This window comes from Somniosus microcephalus, chromosome 1 (genome assembly GCF_052327205.1).
Source record: "Somniosus microcephalus isolate GS21.2 chromosome 1, FLI_Smic_1.0, whole genome shotgun sequence".
NCBI lineage: Eukaryota > Metazoa > Chordata > Chondrichthyes > Squaliformes > Somniosidae > Somniosus > Somniosus microcephalus.
Genome location: NC_140987.1, coordinates 99,396,733 through 99,417,593, shown reverse-complemented (window position 1 = coordinate 99,417,593; position 20,861 = coordinate 99,396,733). Strand labels below are relative to the sequence as shown.

Genomic DNA, 20,861 nt, shown 5'->3' with positions numbered 1-20,861 from the left:
TTTCAGGGCCTTAAAATGTTAGAAATACAAACCAGGCTTTTCAGCCTCTGAAGAAGACAGATTGACATTCTGGATGCAGACCCTTCATCAGAACATACGTTGAAACTAGTAAAGGAAACATTTTAGACTGGTATCAGGAAGTTCTTTACACAGAGCGTGATCAATACACAGAATAGGCTTTCATGATGGGGTAGTGACGGAACATGGCCTGGAATTATTTAAGAAATAATTGGATGCTGCAAGGGGGGACTGTAGGGCTGTTCTGGACTCATGAACTAAGATGGGCCCAAAGGCCTTCGTCATCTGATTTTAGCTTGTGATCAGAACTGGTAGAGGGTGGTCAGGATTATAGCATGTAATATCTGCAGATGTTAAATGGGTATTCAGGGTACAATACATAGAATGTACAGCAGAGAAACAGGCCATTCGGCCCAACTGGTCCATGTCGTGTTTATGCCCCACATGAGTCTCCTCCCACCCCTTTTCACCTAACCCTATCAGCATACCCTTTTATTCCTTTCTTCCTGGTGTTTTTATCTTGCTTCCCCTTAAATTAATCTATTATTATAAATAAATGTATTGGGAATGATGTCTGTGCTTTCTTGATGATCTATGGACCCTCATAGTCCTGGATGATTTGTTGAGAGAATAGATTTGCAGAATCATATAATTTACAGACCATAGTGTCTGTGCTCTTCAATGGACGTCCAACCCGTTTTCCTTGCCTATTCCTTTTATAGTCTTCCTTTTCAAATACTTATTCTCTTCTACATAATGTTACAATCAGCTATTGTTGCTAGCAGTTTGTTGTTATTGCAAACATAAGAGGCTAAAAAGATGGGCTAGGTTTTCTAAAAGAAGCCGTCTTAATGCTGGCTGTTTCTTCGGCTTCCTCCGTGAAACTGACAAAAAAAATGCAGAGACCGCGGCGGGGCTGGAGCGCGGGAGCCCGGGAAAGCGAGGAGCCAATGGGCTGGCGAGAAGGTGGAGCCACGTGGCCGACAATCTGGGTCTCAGAAGGTAACAAAAAAAAAAGCCGCCAATTTGCTGCTCGACGCCTCGGAGCGGCCGTAGGGATTGTGTTGGGGACAAACAGCCGGGCTCCCAGCAACAACCCAAACCAAAAACTTTGTTACAACTCGCCATTGCGAAGTAACAAGTGTCGAAATTAAACAAGCAATTATTACAATAACCACAAAAAAAAATTGAAATAATTTGATCGGAAGATGCCAAACGGAGCTGGGTCCAAGTCTTCAGCATCGGCTGCAGCCGGGGTGGGCGACGGCGAGTCTGTCCTCAACACCAACAGCAATAATGTGAACGGGAGTTTTTCCAAGGCTTTAAACTCAGGAGCCGTGTCGCCTGCTTCGAAGAAATCGCCGCGTTTGCCCAAGTGTGCTCGGTGCAGGAATCACGGGTACGTGTCGGCTCTGAAGGGACACAAGAGATTCTGCATGTGGAGAGAGTGCCAGTGTAAGAAATGCAACCTGATCGCAGAGAGACAGAGAGTCATGGCAGCACAGGTAACTGCAGTATTAACATTGGTCGGGTGAAGAGGCGACTTCATCTCTCGAATAAGAACTGTGACATGCGGAAATGTGAAATTCTTCTGATTTCTGTTCTGTAGGTGCAAAGTGTCAGGGTTAGAAACGAAACCTGGTTGCAGCGTGAGCCTCATCACAGCACGATTACTGGAATGCAGATATATTTAAACATCAGTTCAAATAAATCTAGAATAACTATTGCTTTGGAAAAAATACCGCGTTTCATAAATCTCGGTTATGGATAAATATAAAATAAATAGTGCATCTAAAATAATCCGCGCTTCAAATGAACTTGATTTTTAAAGGACGATTTCAATTACATCGCCGCCATGGCATAATGTTAAATGCGAAGGTTTTAAAGTTTGGATTTTATGTGATTTACAATTGATATGTTCGTAACTGCCAGTTAAATACAGTTGCAGCGAGCGGATTTTAACAACCCCTCGACTCTGAAAATGCTGTGCTTTAAAATCTCTAATATAACTACAGTGGAATCATACTATATGTTGGGATGTTCAAAGCTTGTATACAACACATAAATCTGCATTTAACATATATATATATGGGTTTTCATAAATACCCTTACAGCGGGGTTGCATACAGAAACGTCGATTCAACTATTTGAATTTAATGGTGTGTATGAAATGCTGTTCTTTTTCTACCCGGTCCTGGAGAAAAAATCAGCGCGAAAAATGGCCTCTGAATAATTCTAGGATTTAACATTATATTGGAATTCGAATGCAACATGAATTTTACTATAATTTGAAATACTGTACATTCTGGATTCGTTTGCATTGGAGTTTAAAAGAGTTTACTGAAACGTCACGATTTGTTAAACTCCGTTTCAGGTGAATGTGAAATAGAATTATTGTGAATCGTGCATCCGATAAAAGTTGAAGCCGCAGTTAGCCCCGTTTGCAGCAGTCGCCAAATTATAACGGTTTTGTCTAATTTGCTGTTTATCCCCGTTTGGTAATATATACTGATGCAATATGGTATCATATTCATCATTAAACAGTTTCCGACATTTTCTATCTTGAGTTTAATGACCGGATCTGAAAGGTTACTGAATTTCAAATATTTGCTGGAGTGAGATTATTGTTGGGCCATTGCGAACCAAATCATTTTCACCTAAGTTTTTTTAAGTCATTAAATTAAATTAAATAAATTAAATTAAATACTTTGTTTAAGACGATCTAAAATCGTCGTTTACTGATTTTGAATTTAGCTTTGAATGCGGATTTCTCCGTTTTATAAAGATCTATTTACAGTACAAATGATCAAGTCAGAACAAAAAACGATTTACAACATTTAACTGATAGGTAAATAAGCCAGACTGCGTCTTCAGCCACGGGCCAAACCTGAGACTCAAGATCAGACAGTGTTTTAAATGTTTAAAACACTTGTTTGACGTCTACGGCCGCCAGATGTGAATGGGCTGTTTTTGTTGTTGTTGTGTAGGTGGCCCTCAGGAGACAGCAGGCTCAGGAGGAAGAGCTGGGGATCAGCAGACCCATTCCCCTGCCCGGAGCCGCGGAGCTGCTCATCAAGAGAGAGAACGCAACCCCGAACAACTCGTGCGCGCTGGGGACCGCAGGATCCGGGTTGTCGTCTAACCCCAACACACCGGTCACTTCGTCAGGTAAAGTCAAAGCAGGCTGGGGGCCCCAGCACGGGTTGCATGAGTTTTCAGTGGTTTTTTTTTTGCAATACATTGGTTAAACTGCATCACTTTCACACGGAAGAAAATGGATTTAACGGACGCATTTTCCAGCCTGTGATGTTTTTAGAGGTTTCTCCGCACGGTTATGCAGTCAGTTTGTGTCAAAATGCGAAAAAAAATTCTCCCGGGAGGGGAAAAAAAAGCCCCGTTTAACTGCAGGTTGCAAAAGCCAAAATAAAACTAATTTCAAATCGCTTAAGATCTCGCGGCGAATTATATTGCAGTCAAAAGTATGTAAATTGGGAAAAAAAAGTTAAGATCTTATTTGGTTTGAAAATCCGATTAAAATATTGCAACCGAGGCAGCCGTTTAATAAAGGAATCCAAACGGAACTGTTGGTAGCGCGGTTTCATGGAGCCCATCATGACCACGTACTGGTAAAAAGAAAGACTTGTATTTATATAGCGCCTTTCACGACCTCAGGACGTCCCAAAGCGCTTTACAGCTATTTTTGTTCATTTTCACGCATTTCCCGTATTTTGGGGGAATAACTTTTATTCATAGAACGTTTGAATTACCAGTGTTCTGTTGGGAGAATGTTAGAATTACCAGTGTTCTGTTGGGAGAATGCTGGAACTACCAGTGTTCTTTTTGGGAGACTGTTGGAATTACCAGTGTTCTTTTTGGGAGACTGTTGGAATTACCAGTGTTCTTTTTGGGAGACTGTTGGAATTACCAGTGTTCTTTTTGGGAGAATGTTGGAATTACCAGTGTTCTTTTTGGGAGACTGTTGGAATTACCAGTGTTCTTTTTGGGAGAATGTTGGAATTACCAGTGTTCTTTTTGGGAGACTGTTGGAATTACCAGTGTTCCATTGGGAGAATGTTGGAATTACCAGTGTTCTTTTTGGGAGACTGTTGGAATTACCAGTATTCTTTTTGGGAGACTGTTGGAATTACCAGTGTTCTTTTTGGGAGACTGTTGGAATTACCAGTGTTCCGTTGGGAGAATGTTGGAATTACCAGTGTTCTGTTGGGAGAATGTTGGAACTACCAGTGTTCCGTTGGGAGAATGTTGGAATTACCAGTGTTCCGTTGGGAGAATGTTGGAATTACCAGTGTTCTGTTGGGAGAATGTTGGAATTACCAGTGTTCCGTTGGGAGAATGTTGGAACTACCAGTGTTCCGTTGGGAGAATGTTGGAATTACCAGTGTTCCGTTGGGAGAATGTTGGAATTACCAGTGTTCTGTTGGGAAAATGTTGGAATTACCAGTGTTCTGTTGGGAGAATGTTGGAATTACCAGTGTTTTGTTGGGAGAATGTTGGAATTACCAGTGTTCTGTTGGGAGAATGTTGGAATTACCAGTGTTTTGTTGGGAAAATGTTGGAATTACCAGTGTTCTGTTGGGAGAATGTTGGAATTACCAGTGTTCCGTTGGGAGAATGTTGGAATTACCAGTGTTCTGTTGGGAGAATGTTGGAACTACCAGTGTTCTGTTGGGAGAATGTTGGAATTACCAGTGTTCTGTTGGGAGAATGTTGGAACTACCAGTGTTCCGTTGGGAGAATGTTGGAATTACCAATGTTCTGTTGGGAGAATGTTGGAATTACCAGTGTTCTGTTGGGAGAATGTTGGAATTACCAGTGTTCTGTTGGGAGAATGTTGGAATTACCAGTGTTTTGTTGGGAGAATGTTGGAATTACCAGTGTTCTGTTGGGAGAATGTTGGAACTACCAGTGTTCTGTTGGGAGAATGTTGGAATTACCAGTGTTTTGTTGGGAGAATGTTGGAATTACCAGTGTTCTGTTGGGAGAATGTTGGAATTACCAGTGTTTTGTTGGGAGAATGTTGGAATTACCAGTGTTTTGTTGGGAGAATGTTGGAACTGCCAGTGTTTTGTTTGGAGCATGTTGGAATTACCAGTGTTTTGTTGGGAGAATGTTGGAATTACCAGTGTTTTGTTGGGAGAATGCTGCATATCCGTCCTTCTGAGTCTAAGGTAAGTGATTTAACTTGGTCTTATTTTGAGATCTTTTGTAAAGAATTTGTTAAATAGCTCATGGCAACATTTAAACACGTTCAAGTATATGTTGCTACAGCAGTATTTTTTTTCTTAATAGCCAATTTGTCTAACCAGTAATTTAAGGAATATATTCTGAAACATATGTTACAACACTTTGTTATTAGACTGGAGCGTAGTGCAATGATTGGTATTATTGTACACACTTTCAAATTTTTGATATTCATTATATCAAGGAGTTAAGATGTTGGTTGTTGCTGTTTAAATAAATAAAATTCTGCTAAAAACAAACACAGTTCATAACTGAAACTTATGGTACGGAATGGGTTCCAGACAGGCAGTACCTCGTTGATACTAATTTCTTGTATGTGCCCAGGCATGTGACGAGTTCCTCATTTAGCCTCTAAAATTTAGAAGTTTTGTGAATGAGGGGAGTGTCTTTTAGAGTATTCGGGGATGCAAACAACACCATTGTCACTTTTAAACTAGGGTTGGCACAACAGTGATGTTGGCGAAGCGTTGTGAGAATAACTCTTCTAGGAGGTTGCACACTGCTTTTCCGACTCTGGAGTTCTACTGCAACTTTAGTGTCACTGCAAAGTGGAAACTATTTTGCAGCAATGCTGTAGTTGTAGTATAAATGCACCCGTAAGTCCTTTATAACCGGGTGACTTTCTTGCGTTCTTTTGTCAGTTTCAGGAGTTCTGGATTGAAAAAATAAGTTGAAATCCGAAATAATTTGAAATATTTTTCCTCTCCTAATGCCCTGGTTTTATTAGACCATGCTCATCCTGCAGCCAAGAGGGTAAGCAGTAAACCCACACCCAGGCTTCCACCAGCGTTATTCTGATTCTGGTGTGCACAGTGGATTGCATTCAGCTCCTCTGATTTTGCCCACTTCCTCATGAGGAGGGAGCACGTCTAGGCTCAGTTTCTTCCCACAACAGCATGGTTGAGGTTGGGCACTCATTAGCATAGTAGACTGAACATTGGGGCGACATACTGGTGTTTGATGCACCCCTGTTGTAAGTTCAATCTTAATCTTGTGTTCAATGTAAAGTTTTGTAAATGGAAATGTAATTCTTATTACTGAAAGGGATAGAACCGTAACATCAACAGTGTAAATGGTTTGGATAACTTGCAGTTCAAAACTATATTTTGTGGAGGAACTTTTGATTTTACTCAAGGAATCCAGCAAGAATGCATAGTACAGTTTTTTTATTGATGAATTATTACTATTTTAGTTGGAACATTTCAAACCCAATTTTACATCAAGTATGCTATGTTGTGTATTATTGTATACAGCTTGATTTATTTTACAATGATGTATGTGCAAGGAGGAGTATTTGGCTTATAATTAAAATACTGGAAAAAATCTGAGGTGAACTACTTTATTTATATAAACTATATAAAATTATTAAAATTACATTGCATATGTATGATTGCAAAGGACATTCTATTAAGTGAAATTATGTTGAACATTTAAAAAATAATGACAGAATGTTTACTTCGAGTTTTGAAAATGGATCCCAGTTACTCTATCAATATAATTAGCGACATAAAATAAATATCACGTAATTATCTTCACTTGTCCTACTTAAACATCATACAGTACTATACAGGAGATGAAATTTATTATTTATTAACTGCAGATTATTTCTCATCACGTGTGTAAGATTGGAGCCATACTCATTGCTCCTTCGATGTTAATGTTGTTACATGTCTGATTGGGCGCATGTTCATAGTTGACTTGCATACTGACAGCAAATGCTGACACAAAATTGCGCAGAAATGAATTGACTCCTGCCTCCCACATAAAACACAAGCAGTATGTAATTTTAAGAATTCTCAAAGTAGGATTTTAAGACTGTAATCTAATTTGGGGATCAAGATAGCTGTAAACTGTTGAAACTTTGTTTTCTTATGGCATCTTCTAACTCCATAATTGGATATCGGCTTTGTCATCAGTTCCAGATATCCCATTATTGTCGGTCATATTTGCTGGCTGTTATTTTCATATAAGTAACTTCAGATAAATTCTTGATTTTGCTACAATATTTAAATATTTCAGTGAAGACATTATCCCGTAGCTTGTGTATAAATTGTTATCTACAGTTACACCTGACAATAGAGAGAAAAAGGAGCAAATACAAAATAAAACTGTCCTGACCAACTCCACAATACACACAGAAAAAACACAGGGATTATTGCCCAGCAGTAATTTCAGTTTTACATTCTGAAGTTGATTTATAAATCATTCAAGCTTTGCTCCTAGAATTTATGATGTTATTTGAACCCCTCAGTGAGATTATTCCCTGGTAATCGCTCCCAGGTATTCCTTATTTCTCTGTATAATTGAATCCATTTTCTTTGCTTTTTCTCCCAAACCCTAAAACCTTTGTACAGTACAGAACATTACCACTGAAATGATTTTTAAAACCATTTGTAGGTAGCAAAGTTTTTTTCCAGAGTGTTCTCTATGCTCATTACGTCGGTCCTGGGCACTACAGTAATAGTTTTACTGAGTGTTAGGTTGAATCAAGAGCTGCTAATTTTCTTTATCATCAAGATGGTTTTTTTTTTAAAGAGGGGAAGTTGATGTGTAAAAGATGGAGAACTGTGGTCTTGCGGTCACAATGAAGAGTCGGGGTACAGTTCCAGTCAGTGCAAGAATTGCTTTGTTGTTTATCGAGCTTGATCTGACACTGGCAAAAGGAAGTGAAAATGTTACTGTTTTTAACTTGTTATTGGGTTACTTTTACGAGCTGCCTAAGACTGGTCCCTTGCACAATTGACATTTTCCTGCTATTTGAGTGATAATTTTGAGTGCAGAAATCACCTGAGAGTGGACTGAAAGAGGTCAACTACATGTTGAGCTAAACAGTATTATTTTAAAAATAATGTTTACAGTAATTGACCAGCTGTATGTGCAAACTCCGAGTGCTAAAAGTTTTATTTCAGACCATTTTGAAAATGCTGTACTTTACCTGTAGTATGTTGGGCAGTTCTGACTGGCTGAAAGAAGATGCTATTACATCTTCTGAAAATGGAGACAACCAAACAGTTTTTGAAATACTGTTTAGACATTCAAAGATAATTTATGCTTTAATTTTCTCTAGCATTTGATATCTGATGGAGCAGTGATCATGTTGAGTTATTTAAAAAAAAATCTATCTTGGTGAACATTTGGTTCTCCCACACAGCCCCGTGAAAACTTTCTTTATGCTGCATACCATTTTACAGAGTGGAAATGACCAATTTTAATGAGAAAATCTGTTGTACTTTTTGAAATGTGAACGGGAGTAAGTCCCACTGTGTCTGTACTGCGTGAAATATGATTGATCAGCCTTTTCCAACAGGAGAGACATGAAGTCAAGGTTTCAATACCTCATGTTCGAGTCTATTGTCCTCTCCCAACAACAGTGCACAAGGTCAGTAGCAGCTTGTGCAAGCTCGCCTAGCGTGGGCAGCTTACCGTCCAGCAATAGGACAGTCATATAGATCCAACATTATACAACAGGTAAAATACATAGAATAGCAGATATAGAAAGCTAAAGACAAGGGTAGAAGATGTAAGATAAGGTTAACGACATGAAACAGAAATGAAAGAACAATAAAAGAGGGAGCAGAAAGAAGAAGAAAGAACACAATAAAGATTAAATCAGAATGAAGACCGAACATACATTTGGGGGGAAAAAAATACAAAACTTCGACACCAAGCTAATATATTAAAAACTGAGGAAGAGTATACAAAAATATAAAACCGGGCTTAAAGTCAGCTATATTTTAATACTTGTGAATAGGACTATTAGGATCTCCGTTTTACTGGTCCAAATATTACCTCAAGTCCCTAGATTTTGCTAGCAGTAAAATGCGATTTTATTAACTTATTTAAAATTTTTAAATGATTTTTCTTGCTTGTGTTAAAGTCTCTTCAGCTCACACACCATTCTCCTGCAGAGAGGGCGGGTGAACTGGTCTGTACCAGTATATGTGATTCGAGCAACAAGCTGTGCTTGAGAATGGCCCGGGGTGACTTGGCTGCCAATTGTTGTCCTTGTGGGAAATATCTGGGTTTCACTTTCTTATTTTGATGGCACATACAAGATTAGAGATTCAGTGCATGAAAATTTGTAAATGTGCATCTGTGGCAGAGCATATTGGATTATTAATGCACTTTATCAATCAATACGAAATCTGGTTCTGACAGCTGGATTGAAAGACTGCCCTTGGCTGATCGGTGTACTACTGGTAAATTAGAGTGCAGGTGGGAGTGTCCACACTCACAACAGTAAGAAGATTCTATTTAAGTTTTAAAAAGTGGCCAGGCTACCAACAGAGTCACTGAGGTGTGAAACCACCTCTGGCAGCTTGTTTTACTATTTGAGCCAAAGTGCATTCGGGAGTCACATTAGTAGTGTGACTCCTGAGTTAAACTGCTGATTTTGGGTCTGTGGTGTATGTGCCTTTAAGAGCAATTATGGTGTATGTGCCTTTAAGAGCCCCAGGTGTGCGTAATGCTGGTAATTGCCACTTGGGCTATATAAGCCTGTGTATTGTGTATATCCTTTAGAAACCCCCCCCAGACTTGCTTAGTAAATACCTATGAACCAACTCCTGTCTTCAGTGTCTTTATCTACACACGGACACTACAGTGGCGACGAAGTGGAAACGGACTTACCTGCAATTCGGCAGCACCTCAAGGACATCGATTCCTCCAGCGTCCAGAAGACTCAAGGAAGTAAGAGAAACTGTGGTTTCACCAGCTGGCCAAGCTGGTGACAGGTACTGCGCTAATCCTTCCTGGGCGTCAGGCTGGAGCTCCAGCGGCGGGCTCTACAGCTGAGGCAGGCAGCGAAATCGGAGGCAAGCAATAACGGACTGGGAGGGTGCACTCGAGAGACGGCCGGCGCGGCAAGCAGGCCAGCGTTTAGACCTCCGTCGGGAACGAGTCTCCAACAGTGAATAAACGGAAACCACAGTAAAGCAGCGTTATCGGTAGCAGCGGCGGGAAAGCGCGGGAAGCGCCATATCGTTGCTACAGAGAGAGAAAAAAAAAGCGCGGGAAGCGCCATATCTTTTCTGAAATGCCTAAATCTGGTAATATTGAGGCTTTTGATGGCGAAATAGAAGATTGGACCACATACGTGGAAAGAGTAGAGGTTTATTGCACTGCAAATGGAATAACAGATGAAAAAAAAGCTTCAGTACTTCTGAACTTAATGGGCGCGAAGACATACGGGCTGTTACAAAATTTAATCACTCCAGCCAAACCAAAGGACAAGACTTTTAAAGAAATTGTTGATACCCTGCAGGAGCATTTAAACCCAACACCGCTGCTGATAGCGGAACGATTCAAGTTCTTCAAGAGAAATCAACACAAGAATGAAAGTAACGCTGATTACCTAACCGAATTAAGAAAGCTATCAAAGTACTGCCAATTCGGAGCAGGACTATCGGATTATCTTCGAGACAAATTTGTTTGCGGTCTCTTAAGTGAAGGAACACAAAAAAGACTGCTTTCTGAAAAAGATTTAACATTGGACAAAGCTTTCAGTATGGCTGTATCATACGAAGCAGCAGCAAAAGGAGCTGCAGAGATACAACAAGAGACACAGGACTTCGGCACCCATAAAATGACACAGGAGTTCGGAAGATGTTATCGCTGCAGATCCACCCATAACCAGAGGGACTGCTGGTTCAAGGGCAAAGCATGCAGGCAATGTGGTAAGATTGGACACATTGCACGGGTATGCCAATCTGGACAAAATAAATCCATTGACAGAAAACAAAAAATCAATAAAGAAAAGTACAGGAAGGTACAAATGATGATGGACAATAGCTCCGAAGACCAGAATAGCGATAGCGACTCCGGAAACAAGAGACTAAGCTGTCTCAAATTACATAATGTACTTGCCAAAGAGGATTACCAAACCATTTGGGTTACCCTCACAATAGCAGGGTCCCCAGTTAAAATGGAGCTAGATACAGGATCAGCTCTAACCGTAATAAATCGACGAGATTACGAGAGGCTATTTTCGCATATACCTCTAAAAGACACATCCATTATCTTAAAAACATATACGGGGCAGAAAGTCTACCCCAAAGGAAAAATAAGGGTGCCTGTGGTATACAACGGCAAAGAAATACAAAAGTTGTATTTATACATTCTACAAGATGGTGGTCCACCGTTGTTGGGACGTGAATGGATAAGGAAGATACGTTTAGACTGGCACTCCATTCAGGCACTGACGGTGACCAGTAAGGAAAAAAACAATGATGACATCATACCTGAACGATTAAAAGACATCTTGGCCAACGCCAAAGAAGTGTTTCAAGAGAAACTAGGAACCTTGAAAGGCATCACCGCCTCAATAAAAGTGGAAGATACAGCAATTCCAAAATTTTTTAAGGCAAGACCGGTGCCATACGCAATACGGCAGTCGAGGCAGAGCTGAAGAATTTGGAAAAGGCAGGCGTATTATCCAAAATAGATTGGAGCGAATGGGCAACACCCATCGTTCCAGTCATGAAAAAAACATTGAAAAATAACTCTGAGGAACAGAAACAAATTCGCATCTGTGGAGACTTTAAGGTGACTGTAAACCCGGTCCTTCACACGGTACAGTATCCTCTTCCGAGGATAGAAGATATTTTTGCCTCACTATCCGGAGGGAAACGTTTCACAAAAATTGACTTGGCACAGGCATATCTACAGATGGAGGTTGAGGAGACCTCTAAAAAGTATCTCACAATAAACACACACAAAGGCCTGTACCAGTACAATCGACTGGTTTTTGGAATAGCATCAGCTCCAGCTATCTGGCAAAGAGCTATGGAGCAAGTCCTGCAAGGGATTCCGGGGACTCAATGCTACCTAGACGACATCCTTATAACAGGAGAAAACGACAACGAGCACCTTGCCAATTTGGAGCAGGTGCTCACTAGGCTGAAAGAACGGGGCCTACGAGCAAATCGCCCCAAGTGCGAATTTTTCCAAAATCAGATATCATATTGTGGCCACATAATTAATAAGGAAGGGTTGCATAAGTCACCTGAAAAAATTGAAGCAGTTATAAAAGCCCCAGCACCTGAAAATGTTTCACAATTAAGGTCATTCCTGGGATTAATAAGTTCGGTAAAAATTTATGATAGTAATTTACCAACTATTCTACACCCTCTTAATGATCTTCTACAGACAGGAGTGATTTGGAAATGGAACGAAGACTGTAAACGTGCCTTCCATAAATGTAAAGACTTAATCACATCCGAGAAAATTTTGGCTCATTACAACCCATCACTACCAATCAGAGTGGCGTGCGATGCATCCCCTTACGGCATAGGAGTGGTATCGTCCCATAGATTCCCTGATGGCTCGGAACGGCCGATAACTTTTGCGTCACGCTCATTGAACTCAGCTGAGCGTAACTATGCCCAGATAGACAGGGAAGCACTCAGCCTGGTATGGGGAGTGAAGAAATTCAACCATTACCTACACGGACAAAAATTTACCTTGCTGACTGACCATCAACCCCTCATCTCCATATTCAACCCTAAAAAAGGTGTCCCCATTATGACGGCACAAAGACTGCAGAGGTGGTCCCTTTTTCTAGGGGCACACCAATACAACATTGAATACAAAGGGTCAAAACAGCATGGGAATGCTGACGGTTTATCACGCCTACCGTTGCCAACGATAGAAGAGGCACCTACAGTAGACCCAGTAGAGATATTCCACTCTACCATAGTGGAATGTCTACCGGTGACAAATTCTGCCATTGAAAGGGAGACAAGAAATGACCCTACTCTCTCACGGGTCTACGATTTAACAGTGAAGGGATGGCCAGCACATGGCGAACCACTGTTGCCAGCATTCTCGCAAAGAAGAGAACAGCTGTCAGTGTGCCGAGGAACCTTGATGTGTGGATCCAGAGTGGTGATTCCACCCAAACTCCAGGATAAAGTGCTAAAGGAGCTTCACGAGGGGCATCTGGGTGGAGTGAAAATGAAGAACCTAGCTAGGGCGTTTGTATGGTGGCCAGGTATCGATGGAGACATCGAAGACATGACCAAGAGCTGCCTAGGATGCCAGAAGGTCCAAAATGCTCCGCCGCAGGCCCCTCTACGTCCATGGGAGTGGCCCTCATCTCCCTGGCAAAGGGTGCACATCGACTTTGCTGGTCCATTTATGGACTCGATGTTCTTAATCGCAGTTGATGCACACTCCAAGTGGCCAGAGGTAATAAAGATGTCCTCCACCACCACGGAAAAAACCATCACAGTATTAAGGACCATATTTGCCAGGAATGGGCTGCCGGAGCAGAGATGTTCTGATAATGGACCGCAATTTGTGTCCGAAGAATTCAGAAAGTTCTTAAAGAACAATGGGGTAAAGCACTACACGTCCACCCCATACCATCCCGCCACAAATGGATTGGCTGAAAGGTTTGTCCAGACCTTCAAGAAGGCCATCAAGGCCATGGGTAATGAAGACATAAAACTTCAGCACAAGGTGGATAACTTCTTATTTGCATATAGGAATGCAACGCATATGGTTACTAACCAAACTCCCGCCATGATGTTCTACAATAGAAACCTAAGATGCCGGCTGGATTTGGTCAAGCCCAACATCCGAAGGGACGTGGAGAACTGGCAGTTTCAGGACATGAATGAAAGGCCAACTAGGGCCTTCCAGATAGGCCAACCGGTTTTGGCCCGGGACTACCGTACCGAGAAATGGCAGCCTGGAACTATCTGCACACGATTAGGACCACTGATGTATACCGTGGACATCGGAGATAGCATAATAAGGCGCCATGCTGACCAAATCATCAAGTCATCCGAAAAGGGACAACCTACACCACCGCTCTATACATCTAACGATGAAGTAGAGATACCCATATCTACCGCCGATCCGGTGATACTGGAGCCCGATGAACCCGACACTGGCCTTCAAGCCGAATCAGCCTTGCCAGAAGAACCTACTACACCACCAGAAACTACTACACCCCTGAGGCGTTATCCGGACCGAGTCAGGAAGCCTCCTGAGAGACTAACTTATAATTAATTAATACAGCAATGTATATTATTTTGCATATAACATGTAATTAATAATTACTTAAAATATGATGTACTAGTTAGCTAGAAGGGGAGGAATTGTGGTGTATGTGCCTTTAAGCGCCCCAGGTGTGCGTAATGCCGGTAATTGCCACTTGGGCTATATAAGCCTGTGTATTGTGTATATCCTTTAGAAACCCCCCCCAGACTTGCTTAGTAAATACCTATGAACCAACTCCTGTCTTCAGTGTCTTTATCTACACACGGACACTACAGGGTCGGTGCAGAGTGGAAACTTCTTTTCATCGATGCCGTAGTGGTGGTATTAACAACAGGCTAAAATGTAAACTGCAACAAAGTGATTTAATGATTGGGTAAGGACTCTTAGATTTATTTTTATAAACACTATATCATTTTTCATTTAAAATGTGTCAGCATCTTATTACCAAAGCTAGCATATTAGGACTGATTCTACGAACATGCGCTCTAGCTGCGGAGTCTCAGCTGCTGGGAGCAGATACCTGAAATCACAAGTATGACCATCACGATTTTCTGTCCTGGGACGGAAAATCCTGAGGAGCGTGCCCGTGATTTCCTGATCGATGTGCACATTGGTAAAATCAGCCGTAATATCTTAACTAGAAAAAGACATGTTTAAAAGAGGCTGTTACAAACTTTCAATCAGTATCTTACAGATGAACCTGCTTATTTGTGACCCTTTTAGCCTTTCCTTTCAGCTCCTTTCCCAGTTTCTTTTGCTTTTTTACAGTTTGAATTTAAACACTGAGATTGGATTTTGTGACCTAACCCATTTTGTACAATATTTCAAAAGTTGTCTAAGTTACTCACTTATTTGAACAGAGATGTTTCCTAAGCTGTTTAAGCAACATCTTACTACATTTGGATTTTTTTTGTTACTCAGTTGCTGTAGCATCTTCTTAGATTTACATAGAATTCACAGCACAGAAACAGGCCATTTGGCCCAACTGCTCTGAGCCGGTGTTTATGCTCCACATGAACCTCCTCCCACCCTAGTTCATCTAACCCTATCAGCATATCCTTCTATTCCTTTCTCCCTCATGTACTTATCTAGCTTCCCCTTAAATACATCTATGCTAGTCGCCTCAACTACTCCTTGTGATAGCAAGTTCCACATTCTAACCACTCTCTTGGTAAAGAAGTTTTTACTGAACTTACTGGATTTATTAGTGACTATCTTATATTTATGACCCCTAGTTTTGGTCTCCTCCACAAGTGGAAACATCTCTACATCTACTCTATCAAACTCCTTAATAATTTTAAAAACCTCCTCATCCTTCTCTCTCCTAGAGCAAAGAGCCCCAGCCTGTTCCAGGGGTTAAATACATCCATGCTATTTCAGCCCTTATTGTTCTATGTCAGAAAAAGCAGCTAGAAACATTAATTTGGGAGCAGGACCTGTGAGCAAGAGGGTCTGTGATCTTGCTAATGAAATTCCTGAAGATTTCAAAAATCTTTTCTAAAATTACCGTATGCGTATTTAACCCAACACTAGTTGCAGTTTTGGAATGATTATTTAACATTGGAACCAGAGAAACAGCTTAAGGTAAAGCACAGTGAAGACACATACACACACACAGGAAAATGGATTTTAGCTAAAATTAGTTACAATTAGGGTAAGTGGTTTGTTGCAGCATAATAACCCGTGGTAAATCCTGCAAAATTATTCTCTTACTCCTTCTAGTGTGATTTGCGTGTGGTTAATGGTTATGGACCTGCCTGGTTATGGTTAATGGCCGGTTACCAGTGGTGTACCACAGGGAGCAGTCTTTGGGCAGTTGCTTTTTATTATTTTCATAAATGAACCTAAATGTAGGTGTTGGGGGAATGGTCCACAAGTTAGCAGAGGACATTTGTGCGAGTGTCAGGACTGCAGGTGAAAGAATTTCTGCAAGTAGATCCAAATGAGCATGGCCTTTATCTTGCATAAGTCCAGTGCACTGTGACGTAAGAAAACTACTAGGCACTTGGTCAGAGTATTAAACAAGGCTTTAATCGACTGTTTCACAACATGGAAGTCTAGATATCCTTCACTAGTTCCTGTTTACAAAATGTCCCTGAACAAGCTGGGCCTGTGCCCGAGTAGTTATACTTTCCCTGGACAGCGCCACCAGCAGGCCGCCCAGTATATTTCATAAGTCATTTCTACATAAATGGCACGATTTATGTCACACTGCACTTGGGCAGGGCCAATACCAAATGTACTTACTCACATTGTGGTACCGAATTAAAATCAGTTGAGAGAGAAAGGGATCTTGGCCTTATTGTTCATAACTTTCTAAAGGTTCATGACACATGCTGAGAAGCCATAGCCAAAGCAAGAGTATTATAGAATCATACAACACAGAAGGAGACCATTCGGCCCATTGTGCCTGTGCTGGCTCTTTGAAAGAGCTATCCAATTAGTCTCACTCCCGTGCTCTTTCCCCATAGCCCTGCCAATGTTTCCTTCTCTACCCCGGAGCGTTGTGGAGGCAGGGTCACTAAATATATTCAAGGCGGAGATTGACAGACATTTGAACTACAAGGGAGTCAAGGGGTATGGGGAGAGAGTGGGAAAGTGGTGTTGAGGACAAGATTGGATCAGCCATGATCTTATTGAATGGTGGAGCAGGCTTGAGGGGCCGATTGGCCTACTCCTGCTGCTGTTTCTTATGTTTACAAGTATATATCCAATTCCATTTTGAAATTTACTACTGTATCTGCTTCCACCAGCCTTTCAGGCAGTGAATTCCAAATCATAACAACTCGCTGCGTAAAAAAAAAATTCTTCCTCATCTCGCCTCTGGTTCTTTTGCCAATTATTGTAAGTCTGTGTCCTCTGATTACTGACGCTCCCTATCTACTCCTTCATAATTTTGAACACCTCTATTAAATCTCCCTTATCCTTCTGTGCTCTAAGGAGAACAATCCCATATTCTCTAGTCTCGCCACATAACTGAAGTCCCTCATCCCTCTATCATTATAGGAAATCTCTGCACCCTCTGCAAGGGTATTTGGTTCCATAAATAGAACAGCTCAGTATAAAACAAATCCTTATACAAGACCCTAGTTAGACCGCATTTGAAATACTGAATCCAGTGTTGGACCCCTCACATGGTGGACAATATAGAAGCTTTGGAAAAAGTTCAAAAGTATTATGAGGATGACCCTTAGCTTAAAAGGTTACAGTTATTCAGAAAGGCTTCCCTTTAGAACTCTATAGGGGGAAAAATTCGGTATCGTCCCGTTTGGGGCGCAATTATCGGCCGGGCGCAAAGTTTAGCGCTTGGCGCTAATTATCGCCTCTGACTGCAAACTTGGCTTCTATTGCCCCTGGAGGTGATTGGAGCGCTAAATCAGGCGCTACACACCTCTCTCAAGGCGCTAACGCCGAGGAGCGAGGCGCTACCTCAGAGCGCTGGTGAAGATCATGTGATGTCAGTCAGCAATGGAACACAGACACACTGGCGCCGGCCAGTTCTTAAAGGGGAGGGTCGATCTTGCACTCCATCCACACCCTGCTCATTGCAGCCTTGAATCTCGGCCTGGAGAGACCTGTACATCAAATCTGCTGGAAAGAGCAATGGAGAAGGCCAGGGAAAGAGCTCGGAGTGCAGCCCCTACTGTCTTCTAAATTGATGCAAGGAAGATCAAATCAAAATGAACCTGCAAAGTGCTGCTCAGTACCCAAAACTCCTCAACACAGCATTGATTATCTCCAGAAGTCAGTCTCTTTCACTCGGAATGCGCGGTGCAAAAATGTCGCCGAAAAAAAAAAAAAAAGGCAGGAACCGGTCACCTTTTAAATAGCGCTCCCCCAGTCCCTTCGCAACTGCAAAACGCTCCTCTCAACCTGTCGTTGCTAGTGGCAGGCGGTAAGGCAGGGGGGCGCCACTCAATATCCGGTCCGGGGCGCTACCAGGGCATTGCACGTTCAGCTGACGTCACGATCTGCGGGCGCAGGAGATCGTGGCGGTAGTGTTTAGCGCCGCCGCAAAATGTCTGGTCAATTTCGCGAGTGGCGCAAACATCGCCGCACCCAGGCGTTAGTTGCTTTGCGCCCCATTAGCGCCTCTTAGGGCGCTAAAGGGAGGCGCAAACCAACCGAATTTTTCCCCCATGGAGTTTGAGGTGAGTTGATGGAGGTATATAAATTGTTAAAGGGCTTGATTGCACGCCTCTTGGAAGGTGATTTCAAATAGATAGGTTGGGGATGACCATGGGATATGCGTATAAGCTATGTAAGGGAAGGGCTAGGCAAGATGTTAAATGGTTCTTCTATTCTCCGGATAGTAAACCTATGTAACAAGTTACCGGCATACATGGTGAGTGCAGTCTCTCTGGGAAGAAGATCACGTCTTATAAAGGGTAGGTAAAATGCCAGGTGCTATATGCATGGTCTATGTGGTGTCCTGGACTAATTACGATCACCTAGGGTGGCGGAGAGGAATTTCCCAGTTTTTTTTTTCCTGGATTGGTCGTCATTTGCATTGCCTCGTTCAGGAGATTGCATAACTGTTGGTGGGCAGGTGGGTATGTGAGCTGGTGGGCATGGGTGCCTAATCGTGGTGCCCCAGGCGTTGCAGTCATATGAGGCAGGCTCAATGGACCAGCTGGCCTTTTCTTGCCCATCGATTTCATATGATTGTATGCTGCCCGCGTACTGCAATTTTGAAAGCGAGGAAATCAGCCAGTTTCTGATGATCTGAATGCTTTTTAAAAAATGTATTTATTCATGTGATGCGAGCATTGCTGACAAGGCCAACATTTATTGTCCATCGCTAATTTCCCTTGAGAAGGTGGTGGTGAGCTGCCTTCTTGAACTGCTGCAGTCCTTGTGGTGAAGTTACTCCCACAGTGCTGTTAGGGAGGGAGTTCCAGGATTTTGACCCAGCGATGATGAAGGAACAGCGATATATTTCCAAGTCAGGATGGTGTGTAACTTGGTAAGGAACTTGGAGGTGGTGGCACCTGCTGCCCTTATCCTTCTTGGTAGTGGAAGTGCTGTCAAAGAAGCCTTGTCAAGTTGCTGCAGTGTATCTTGTAGATGGTACACACTGCAGCCACAGTGCGCCATTGGTGGAGGGAGTGAATTTTTAAGGTGGTGGCTGGGGTGCTGGCTGCTTTGTCCTAGATGGTGTTGAACTTCTTGAGTGTTGTTGGAGCTGCACTCATCCAGGCAAGTGGAGAGTATTCCATCACACTCATGATTTGTGCCTTGATGAATTCAAATTGACAAACTGCCATGGTGGGATCTGAACTCCCATATTTGGATTATTAGTCCAGGCCTCTGGATTTCTAGTCCAGTAACACAACCACTATGCTACTGTACCCACAACCACTCGTGCTACTGTTTGCCCTAGTTACTCTGTTTCTCTCTTCACAGATGCTGCCTGACCTGCTGAGTTTCTCCAGCATTTTCTGTTTTTATTTCAGATTTCCAGCATCTGCAGTATTTTCTTTTTGCCCTAGTTATATATTGGTTCTAATGATTTTGGGCCATATATTAGTTCTAATATCCAGAAAGGTAATTTAGATCCTCAATAAAATGGCAAGAATTGTACTTTTTTGTATGCAACCAAGAGAAGAGAACTGACGATGAATTAAGTTAAACATAATTTAAGGAGAATGAGAACCATAAAAGATGCAAACAGGCTTGAAACAAAATAAGTAATATTTTGAATGTTTACTCTAAGTATTCACAAGGGTAAACAGAAACAGCATGTCCTCCCCAGGCAGAGGTAACCTAAGCAAAATTAACAACTTTGATATAAATGAGATGTGAATCAGATGGGCTGAAAGGCTTCAAAACAAGTAAATGCCCAGGATTAGATGGTATTTATCTCGGAGTACGAGAGATGAAGGAGATTTGTGAAGCACTGATGGTCATTATTAGGGAGTCACTGGACTCTGGGGAGGTGTAAATATATTAGAAACAGGCTAATGTGCTTGGTGCTTATTTTCAAAAATGGCGACAAATCAGATACAGGCAACTACAGACTCAGTGGCCTTATTTCAAAACTGTAAAATAATGGAATTGATTATCAGTAGTAAACAGTAGTAATCGGGTCTTTTGCCGAGTGGCAGGCAGTGACTAGTGGGGTACCGCAGGGATCGGTCCTTGGACCCCAGCTATTCACAATATATGTTAATGCTCTAGATGAGGGAACTAGATGTAATATCTCCAAATTTGCAGACGACACAAAGCTGGGTGGGCATGTGTGCTGTGAGGAGGATGCCGAGAAACTCCAGGATGATTTGGACAGGTTGGGTGATTGGGCAGAAGCATGGCAGATGCAATATAACGTGGATAAATGTGAGGTTATCCATTTTGGTGGCAAAAACAGGAAGGCAGATTATTATCTGAATGGTAGGGTTGCAAAATTCTGGGAATTTTTAAAAGAGGAAACTTTCCATGGGAATTTTCGGGAATTTATGGGAATTTTGAGTTTTTTTGCACATTGATGGTTTTTGTCTCTGACCCTTATATTATCTTTGTCGTCAAAATAGACATACTGTTCCATACAAATAAAAACAGGCTTTCAAAACTTTATT

At 41.8% G+C, this 20,861-nt stretch overlaps 1 protein-coding gene across 2 annotated transcripts in view; it reads left to right on the top strand.

The window, feature by feature from the left end:
- Positions 1 to 1,069: 1,069 nt before the first annotated feature.
- The window catches only part of dmrt1 (doublesex and mab-3 related transcription factor 1), a 207,216-nt gene continuing 187,424 nt past the window's right edge, over positions 1,070 to 20,861 (top strand). For both annotated transcript variants that reach the window (XM_085984311.1, XM_085984320.1), the window contains exons 1-2: positions 1,070 to 1,523; positions 3,006 to 3,186. In XM_085984311.1, the coding sequence (XP_085840437.1) occupies positions 1,227 to 1,523; positions 3,006 to 3,186 (478 nt within the window). In that variant the 5' untranslated portion in view covers positions 1,070 to 1,226. The remainder of the gene's footprint in view (positions 1,524 to 3,005; positions 3,187 to 20,861) is intronic.